At 33.2% G+C, this 11,145-nt stretch overlaps 1 protein-coding gene across 1 annotated transcript in view; it reads left to right on the forward strand.

Annotated features, from left to right (window-relative positions):
- The window catches only part of cav4a (caveolin 4a), a 10,311-nt gene extending 1,752 nt beyond the window's left edge, over nucleotides 1-8,559 (forward strand). The window contains exons 2-3 of the mRNA XM_056468043.1: nucleotides 3,262-3,449; nucleotides 6,722-8,559. Of these exons, the coding sequence (XP_056324018.1) occupies nucleotides 3,262-3,449; nucleotides 6,722-6,872 (339 nt within the window). The 3' untranslated portion in view covers nucleotides 6,873-8,559. The remainder of the gene's footprint in view (nucleotides 1-3,261; nucleotides 3,450-6,721) is intronic.
- The last annotated feature ends 2,586 nt before the right edge of the window (nucleotides 8,560-11,145 follow it).

An 11,145-nucleotide genomic window follows, 5' to 3' on the forward strand; every position in this document is an offset into this window, starting at 1 on the left:
AACCTAATTCAAAACACAATAACTTTGTTCATTATACTTTACTTCCTTAAAAATAAAAAGTACGTACTAATGAAAATCTACAGACATTCTTGTTTCTAAAATTAATGTTATATATAATTTAATTTTTTTTCCGCTAAAAGAATTAAGAAAAAAAATGACAATTGCTTAATATGTTAAATCTAAAAAAAAAAAATTTAAATAAATAATTCTTATGCTTAAGAAACTTAAGGTGAAAGTTAAATAGTGCAAAACTGTAAGCTTTTGTAGCACAAATAAATTAATTTTTTTTCAAAATAAAACAATTTTTTTAAAGTAAAACTCTTTGATATACTTTTTGAAACAAACTTTTTGATATACTTTTCAGAAACCATACTTACTATCTTAAGTCATTCAAGTTAATACAAAGAATATAAAGAAAAATAGTTGTTTAAATATAAAACAAGGTGAGATTTTTACAAGAAAATCATAACAGTTACCACCAAATCCTTTGCATTTACTACCATATATTATTAGTTTACCGAATTTAATGCAGAGTATAGATCATTCTCCTGACTTGGTTGACAAGCTCAGCTGGTAGCAGGAGATGGATTAGCAGAACATGTGTGAATATCTGCTATATAATGATGTAGACAATAATAGCAACCGCTATTCCTCAATGAGCTGACCAGACAATTTACACCACTATTAAAGACTTGCACAGCTCTCTACCAAAAGGGCTAATGTAGCATTGTTTATGTTAACCATTGCTAATTTTAGTTTTTACTTTAAAATAACTTCCTCCACACAGAGGCAGATACATACTAAATACTTTGTAATATACCAGGTAGAAAGATGTAATGAAGATCCTTGGTCATCGTAGAGAAATGAAAATATATTGTTAATGCCGTCGATGAAGAAGTGCTGAAGCCCCGCCTTTTACACAAATCAGCCAATCAATTTAGCCCATTTGTTTTGGTCCTTGAATTATGCATAACGAATGTAGCGCTTTCTCAAATATTCTACATGCATAAAACGATTATTATACAAAATAATAATAATAATAATAATAATAATAATAATAATAATAAAACAATTTTAAAAAGTGTTTTTTTTTTTTCAATTTAAGCTAACTTAATTCACATATAAATGTAAAAACTATTCAATATGTTAAAATAAATCAATGTCTGTTGTTTGGCCGGTTCATTGAGGATTTGTTGTTTACATTTTTAAAGGTGCAGTAGGTGATTGTCTTCACAAACATGTTTTGTTGTGCTGGTTGAAAGTCTCCTCACATTCCAATAGTAACGATTATAATAAATGATCTAAATGTATTTATATGTATTTTTATATTCTGGGTAAGGCAAAAGACTAAAAAATGTTCATCCAATTAAAATTTGTCGGGTCGATAATTCCCATAATTGTGATAAGTAGCCCAAACTGTCTGTCAACAATGGACCAGTGGTGCCAACTTAGCAATTTTGTTGCTAGATTTAGCAACTTTTCATACTACCCTAACCACTTTTTTTTCCAAGTACACAAGCTGTCATTGTTTAAAAGAATGTAACTGTTCGTTATCAGTATTATATTTAAAAATTAAAAATTCTTATCAAAAAGTGTTTGTATTACGTTTACAAATAGTCAACTATATTTTTCATACAAATCTAAACAGACATATTTCAAATGATGTTTTTGCTGAGATGGCCAGTCAATTTGAGAAAACATTAATTTTGTATACTACATAAAGATGTAGTAGTAGTTGAGTTGCAATTACGCAGAGACGTCATCACGCAAAGTAATATGTTAATAAGAACCTATTTACTGTGCATCTGGATGTAATGTTTTCATATAATATAATACATACGATCTTTCATCTCGTTTTACGCTTGAACAACTAAATGAATGTATAAGTCTATTTAACTGAATGTATTGTAATTACATTACAACACCAATGCTGTAAAAACAACCTTGTGAAATTGAAAATAGTCACATTAAGCTTTCACCGGTAGTTTATTGTTGGCTTTAAAACTCTAGCTGTGCATAGAGCTCATTGTAGATTTGTACATCTGCAGCCGTTCACGCAGATTCGCCGTCTGTGCGTCCACACGCACCACGTTCTTCTGCACACGAGAGCATGACAGCGGTAAAAACAAATGTGTGTAACTTTTAAAATCCTGAATCAATATTGGAGTTACTTTTGCACGCTGAAGGAAGGCAACACCATGGCTGAAGTATTTCTTTTAGACAGGTAATGTTCTGTTTTAAAACTATTTTAGTCACACAAAGCTCAGATTTAGTTGTTTTACAAATGGGTTATATGCACAGAAGTGTTGTTCAGCCACTAAAATCTTCCGGCGAATGATTGATGTGACTATTTTCAATTTCATAAGGGACCTTTTACAGCATCAATAATAGATTTTTACTCAGTTTAACAACAAAACACCAGCAAATAGCTCTATTCTGCCTACCCTGCTTTACTGAGGTGAAGTTGGTTTTATATTCACATTGGGTCATTGTTGAACTATGACAACCTGTGACGCACTCCCTATATTGTTTACCATGTTACTTTGAACATTCAATCTGAAATAGTGTCAGTATGGCTTAGTAATAAGTGTAACTCCTGCATCCCGCCGGCCAACCACTAAGCATACAGTAGCGCATGAGACACTGAGATCAGCGATACTTTCATGCATGAAATATTGCACATTATGACAAGTTTTGCTTGCTACACAACTGAAAACCTGCTAGATATATCCCAAATTTTCATTGGGAATTGTAGCATTATAAAGTACAATGAAGTTTTTTAACTGGTGAATGACATGATCTAGTGGGTTGTCTACTGTCATCTTTAAGGTGCGCGTTCGTGATTTCAGGAGGCGTGGCTTTGGACGGCAGGGGAGGGGCTGTGTTTTAAAGATATTATGCTAGCATTTTAGCAAATCACCTACTGCACCTTTAAGTGTTAAATCATATAATTTACGATCACTGTGGCCAGACCCATTAGTGTTTAGACTACTAGTGAAAGATTAGCTTAGCCTAACTTAGCTAGGTAGTTCACTGAAATGATGTCAAAAAATGTGACAAGACTATTCTCGTTAAATTAATTTGGGATTCAATTCAAGTGAAAGATTGGCTTAGTGTAACTAGCATATCTTGTTCTGTACTTTGTTTACATTGACTAACCTGATCAGATGCATTTTTAAGATGACTTAAAGACACCTAATCTTTCTTAGGTAAACATGGGTGATAAAAGCTCCTGATTTCCAGTATGTTCTCTTTGCACAGGTCAATTTTGAGGATGTGATAGCAGAGCCGGTGTCTGTGCGCAGTGGCGATCGGGTCTGGATCTGGAGTCATGCTCTTTTCGAGGTGTCCAGGGTCTGGTTTTACCGTATCATCACAGCTGTGCTGGCTGTTCCAGTGTCCCTCATCGCTGGGATTGTGTTCGCCGTCCTCAGCTTTATTCACATCTGGTACAAGCAGATTCTTTGATTTTACATTAATGCCTGATATCCATATACTGTTAATGGTTTTTGTAAATTCCACAGTATAGACGAATTACCAACCTACGTCACAAGAGTTCCCGGTTGCAAAAAGAGACCGGTTGCAATACCAAACATGTCGTGTTGTGCAGTAAGGATGCCAAATTCGAGAAAATTTTATATTTACCCTACACCACACTGTTTTTAATGCCAACCGCAGACATCTTTGGCTGAAAGGGAGCTGAATGGAGTGTGGACCTAATTAAAAAACTTGTTTTTGCAGCAATGATTTCAGCATAAACACGGTTAATTAAACTGTGGACACTGAATTCTCAGAAGGAAACTTAAAAGTGTAAGTTATTAAGGTAAATTTTTTTTATATTCACATGTTTTTACATGCAAATATTTTATATTCACACATTCATTCAGTGACAACTTGTGACACACTCCCTATATTGTTTACCACGGATGCTTGGCTATTTCGTCTTATCCAGTATCCATTGGGAGGATGCTATCGCAAATGGACCTGTCAGACGAACGCCGCTCACTTTAACGTTAATTTTGGAGAATAACTGTGCTTATCACTGGGTGACAAGCTGTTATAATATGCTGAAAGCATTATGTAAATAATATACATAATATGTAATCAATATATCTTATTTCTAAGACAACAACAAACTCAGTACCACATCAGATGTCATTCCCTCGCTGTAAATGCTAGCGCTCTCGTTTTTTTTCTGCCACCTCGTTGCGTGCGCATCCTGAATGTTTACAAAAATGGTAATTCGTCTGTATTTTACTGTATTTTACTGTAGGACAGTCATGCAGTATGTTACTGTATTTTAAAAGTTGCATTGTGAAACTTGGTTGTTTTCACATGATGTCATTGATGATGCGCGAAATTCAGATGGAGGGCAGGAAGGGATTTTTCTACATAGGAATCGCTATCAGTCCTAAATGTTTATGTTTTGGGTTGTTTTAATAGTGTAAATCTGCCATAATGATTAATGCCGAACAGTTGTTATAAACTTCCAAAAGTTTTTGCAAAGTTCAAGAAACTGGCTGAAAAAACAGGCGGCGGCATTTTTGAACATTTTTTCAATACATCAATATGTACAAACTTTTTTTGAACGTGATAATTCATTTGACAGCACAAGTAAAGATTATATACAGGCCTAGCTATGTATAAATATGTTAATGTGTTATATAAAAATCAGATACAAACACCACCACACTTATACAAAATCCAGGAGAATATAAATATATACCCTACCATGTAATCACTGAGATGAAATCTCTGTCTTGTTTTGCAATAATCCAAGTCTTTACTGGCGTTTTGGTGGAATAAACAACCGTAACGTGAGCAGCAGTGAATATTGTAAGTTCATCAACCGAACAAAAAAGAAATGCGTCCCTTTTGACTAGCCGGTTATTATTGTGGAGCACTTTTCCCCCGTACAAAAATAAACAAATAATAATGTAGACTATGCGTTGACGCTTTTGTATGCTTTCATCTGTTATTTTAAGATGTCTGCATGGGGAAAAAAACTGTAGTAAGTTATAATAAACCTGTTTTTGAACCACATAGTAAAGTGTATAATGTGTACAACTCTTTGTTAATGAATCCTACAGAATACTGTAGCATAGTAAATTGATAAACGGTAATAAATACTGTAACGTTAGTGTAAACTGTGGTGCGTTGTGATTATAGCATAGAAAACTGAAGCCTATTGAATAATTTGTTCATCACTAGTTGTGTTGTACCACAGCAACAATATAATTACCACTAATTCAAGTAAATATCTATAGTATGCTTCCAAACACTATAGTATTTTTTTTATGTAACGCAATTGCTTACAGTATCGCGTCGATGACAGGCAAATATATTTTAGTTCTATAGAAAACTCTGCCCTCTTCATGATATAAGGTTTATGCCCAACATATGTGGTTATTTTCTATTTATATCTCCTAGGAAATATGGTGGAAATTGCAAAAATACGGACTTTCCTCTTTGTCTCTCATTCAGTTTTTTACTTCCTGCCTTCCATCTGAATTTCACACGTCATCAGAACCACATGATTAAAAACAACCTATGCAATGCAATTCAATTAATACATATACAGCAAGATAAATGCTGCTGTAAATGTTAATACAGTATTTTTGCTGTAATTAATTTACAGTAAGTTACTTGTGTAATGCTGCCAGTAAAGTAGATTCTGAACAGTGTAGTAAATTACAGTACATTGCACTGAAGGTTTATTCACTTTTAGTAGTTAATACTGCATGCATATGCATTGCTTGAGAGTCAAAGCTATGATTTTAGAAGAAAAATGCACAGAAATAACCTCAAAATGCCTTAAGAGACAGCTCTGGAAAAAAAAATTAAGAGCTCAGGCACTTCAAAGTTATTACAAGTATTCTAGATTTGCAATTAACATTACATTAACCATTTATTAGGAGAATTTTGGCATATATTTATTTATTTTATTGGGAATTTTTATTCATTTTCTTTTCGGCTTATTTTTTTCGGCTTTTCTGCCTTTATTAATCTGGGGTTGCCACAGAGGAATGAACCGCTAACTTATCCAGGACATGTTTTACACAGTGGGTGCCCTTCCAGCTACAACTCATCACCGGGAAACATCCATACACATACACACTCATTCACACACATACACTACGGAAAATTTAGCCTACCCAATTCACCTATACCATTAGTCTTTGGACTTTGGGCCTTCTGGAGCACCTGGAGGAAACCCACGCGAAGACCTGCTGTGCCACCGCACCACCCCTATTGGCAATATTCTAAGTCAGAGGTCACCAAACTTGTTCCTGGAGGGCCGGTGTCCTGCAGATTTTAGCTCCAACCCTTATCAAACACACCTGAACAAGCTAATCAAGGACTTAATAGTTATACTTGAAACATCCAGGCAGGTGTGTTGAGGCAAGTTGGAGCTAAACCCTGCAGGGACACCGGCCCTCCAGGACCAAGATTGGTGACCCCTGTTCTAAGTGATAATATTCTTATTCAAATTTTTGAATTATGGTTAATTATGCAAACATTATTTTACTGAAAATACATACTTATTAATTACGAACGTAAATGAACTCGGAAGTGCTCTCTTAATTTTTATTTCACCCAATTCTTTTTGAAGAACTATGAATATATTTGTTACCAGAAATAAGTAGCCATTTTTCAGAATCATTTATTTATTTCAATTAAGAGAAATATATCACAGGGTTTTCTTTTTTCTCCATTTCAGGTTCTTTACGCCATGTGTGCAGGTTGTCTTGATAAACACTGGCTGGTTGCAAACTTTATGGAGCAGCGTTTTAGACATAATCATCCTACCCTTCTTCCAAAGCGTAGCCAAGTGCTGCAGCGGGATTAGTGTGGTACTCACGAGGGAATGAGAAGCATTCACTGGAATCTGTTGAATCAATTCAAATGGGAATTCACATTGGACTTTTGGGCAGATGTCTGGCCATCTGACTCCTGCTGTATGTCAAGGGGGACCATGCATGCCCAAATGCTAAGCCTAATGAATGTCAACTCGCTGCCAAAGACTCAGATAATGCGGATATTTGGAAATTTGTGATGATTTAAGTATGAATGTATTTTAAAAGATAGAGTTCACCCCCAAAATAATTAATCTGTCATCATTTATTTACCTTCATGTCATTCAAAACCCATATTATTTTCATTATCATCATTTATGGTCATACAGGGTTGGGAACAACATGAGGGTGAGTAAATATTCATGTACAGTCGAAGTCAAAATTATTAGCTCTTCTGTGATTTTTTTTTCTCTCTCTTTTTTAAATATTTACCAAATGTTGTTTAACAGAGCAAGGAATTTTTCAAAGTATTTCCGATAAAATATATATATATTCTCCTTCTGGAGAAAGTCTTATTTGTTTTATTTCCGCTAGAATAAAAGCAGTTTTCTTTTTGTAATTAACATTTAATTGTCCTTAGATTAACAAAATAACAGACATTCAAACAAACAGGGAAGGGGACGCAACAGATATATCAACAAATTTTCAATCTGAAAGAAGAGAGAGAAAAAACTTCATATGGTCTTTCCTTTATATAGTTTAAAATGTTGGAAGAAAAAAATTGCCATGCATCAATGTTTCTAGCTTTAGCCTTATTAATTTGTGCTATTGTACCTTCACAAGTCACTATTTTAAGGAGGCTATGAATCCAAAATATTTTTGCACACATGTGCGGAGTAAACCAGTTTTGTATGATTGCCTTCTTTGCAGCTGTAAAACCAGCAAACAACATTTTCTCCTTTAGTGTACTTATACAGAAATTAGAATCGTCATTGAGAAGACATAAACTAGGATGAGACACATAATCAACTTGTAGTAAAAAGGATGAAACTTAAAAAGGACAGAATTTACACAAGACCACATCAATAACAATTGGACATTCCCATATGAAGAAAAGTACCTGAAGATACAGTGTTACAGATGTCACAGTTATAGTTCAACTTCAGTTTCATCTTTAACCTCTTATAAGGAGTTATGCATGCTCTGTGTATGACTTTTAAATGGATAAGACAATGAGCTATGTTTTTAGAAGTTAAGATTAGATCAGACCACACCCTATCCCAGTCAATCGATAAGTCCAAATCTGCTAGTTCACAATTCCAGATGAGTTTAATAGAAAGAGGCTTTGCAGTGTGATCATTTGGTTTACAATATGTTAAAGAAACAGATGGCCGACCAGAGGGTAGTGCAATCCAATCCCATATAGGATAAGAGGAAATAGGGGATGCCCAAGGAGAGCCATATAAGCAGTTTTCACATTTTTAAAAAAACATTTTAAGGTCAATATTATTAGCCGCGTTAAGCAATACTTTGTTTTTGATTGTCTATAGAACAAACCACTGTTATACAATGATTTGCCTAATTAACCTAATTAAGCCTTTAAATTGCACTTTAAGCTGAATTCTAGCATCTTGAAAAATATCTCAAATATTATGTACTGTCATCATGGCGAAGATAAAAGATATGAGTTATTAGAAATTAGTTATTAAAACTATTGTGTTTAGAAATGTGTTGAAAAAAAAAATCTTCTTTCCGTTAAACCAAAATTGGGAAAAATAAATAAATAAAAAAAATAAAAATAAAATAATAATAATAATAATAATAATACACACATATACATATATATATATATATAATTATATATATATACATATATATATATATATATACACACATATATATATATATATACACACATATATATATATATATATATATATATATATATATATATATATATATATATATATATATATATATATATATATATACACATATATATACATATATATATACACATATATACATATATATATACACATATATACATATATATATATACACATATATACATATATATATATACATATACATATATATATACATATATACATATATATATATATATATATATATATATATATATATATATATATATATATATATATATATATATATATATATATATATATATATATATATATTACACACACACACATACATATACATATATACACACACATATATATACATACATACACAGGAGGGCTAATAACTCAGAGGGGCTAATAATTCTGACTTTAACTGTATATTCATTCTTTCTTCATGACCGTATCCCTGTGTTTTGTACAGACGCCATCGGTGTTGCTTTTTGTTTGTCATTTTTTAATTTACCACCGAAAATGAGCCTTAAAACGTGTCCGCAGCTGGTGCGGGCTATCCCAGCTAATGATTATGGTAAACCGAACTGCTATTGATATCTATTGTGTGTCCCGACGGCCTGTTTTGCATCGCATTGAGGACACATTGCCTTCTCTTTTGAAGTATTCTCCAAGCAAAAGGCCTTTCATTTGAAAAATAACCAATTGTTCCCAGGTATCCAATTAAATGGCTCGCTCTTCATATGCTAATGAGGCCACCAAAATAAATTTCGAATAGAGATTTTGTTGTATAACACCCTCTCTGCTGTGATTGATCAATCTACAATCGTCATTAATTTTAAATACTGTTGACTCTAGCGCCCCCTTGTGTTAAGGAGATCAGATGTTTGTTTTTGAATTTGTTAGTCCACATGTCTAGAAGTAGATCTTTTTTTTTCTCATCAGTACACAGTTAAAGAAGATTTGTACCTGAAAACGTGGCCTCTGGTGATTCATAAAACACAAATCAATTGCTTTCAATTGAGAGTAAGAAACCGCATACAAAAGAGATTAAAGTGTCTTGCAAAGCTGATCAAACCATGGATTAAGGCTACCTTTAGTTTACTTCACTTGCAGCAGGTTTTTTTTAACCAGAGGATTAAAGTTTTGATATATTTCATGAATTATATTTGTATGATTGCATAGAAATGTTTTACTGTACCAAAGTTCCTTTAAGTGTATTTTATCTGATTGTTCAGTCGTGACATATGGAATACTATTTCCAGGTCTAAGCTGCTACTCATTTGAATTGAGAAAATATTCATTTAGGACCACTTAGTCATATCACACATTAAAGTGAATTTTAGATAAAATCATGGTGTATACAACAGGCTCTGGACGTCACAGACACCATTCACAGACACCAATATTTTAACAATTTAATAAACAATCACTTTCTGGCCATTGGATATTAGGCGTAGATATATATATATATAGTTCTTGATTATCGAAAGTATTACAGCTCTTTGTAAACGTTTATTATTACCATATGTTGAGTCTCCCCATACAGTTTGATAGAGCTTAGACCCGGAAGCCGCTTCGCGTGACGTCACACTTAACAAGCGACCAACCAAATTTATAGTCTACATTGTTTTTGCAGCTGGTATTGTTTCTATGGTAACATATTGGCAGGACTCTCTGGGATTGTTGCTGAATGAATTACTGCAGAAGTATCTGTAATCCATCAATTACAAATATCTAGCCCATTCATTCACAGCCTAATTAATATATCTTAAAGCTTTACTTTAGATTTTGAAAATATCTTAATGTAAAATCAATTTCCTTAGTATAGGGTTCACTTTTACTGGAGTTTTTTTTTACTGGAAGGTAGCCGGCTATGCTGTAAATTAATAGAAAGATGTTTTTTTATGATAACAGAATCATTATAATTACTAATATTCAGTTATTTCAATGTTTTCTATGAGGAACCCAACCAGAAGAAACCATTTATAATGCATATGGTGATGTAAAATACAGCAGGGAAAATAAGTATTGAACAGGTCATGTTTTTAACTGGGAATAATATTTCTAAACTAGTGAAACGTATTTAATACTGTATATAGGTAAATATACGTTTTGGTGACGGCAGCTTAAAGACCTCTCACATGGAGAATGAAGTCACATGCATTGCTCAGGTGTGAGTTTCTCAATAGCATGTAAAAATCTTGATGGTTTTTTGGGTCTCATCCATCAAATCTAATCTGATATTTGTATTTTCTATTGTATTTAAGTCAGGTGATTGGCTGGGCCATTCTACAGCTTGATTTTCTTTCTCTGCAAGCATTTGAGACTTTTCTTGGCTGTGTTTTGGATCATTGACTTTCTGAATGTCCACACTGGTTTCAGCTTCATCATCCTGCTAATGTAGATGTTGGACTGAAGCAGCTAATATTAATTTACAATAGCAATGGGCAGAGGGTTGCTGAAGA

Source organism: Danio aesculapii, chromosome 11 (assembly GCF_903798145.1).
Source record: "Danio aesculapii chromosome 11, fDanAes4.1, whole genome shotgun sequence".
Taxonomy (NCBI): domain Eukaryota; kingdom Metazoa; phylum Chordata; class Actinopteri; order Cypriniformes; family Danionidae; genus Danio; species Danio aesculapii.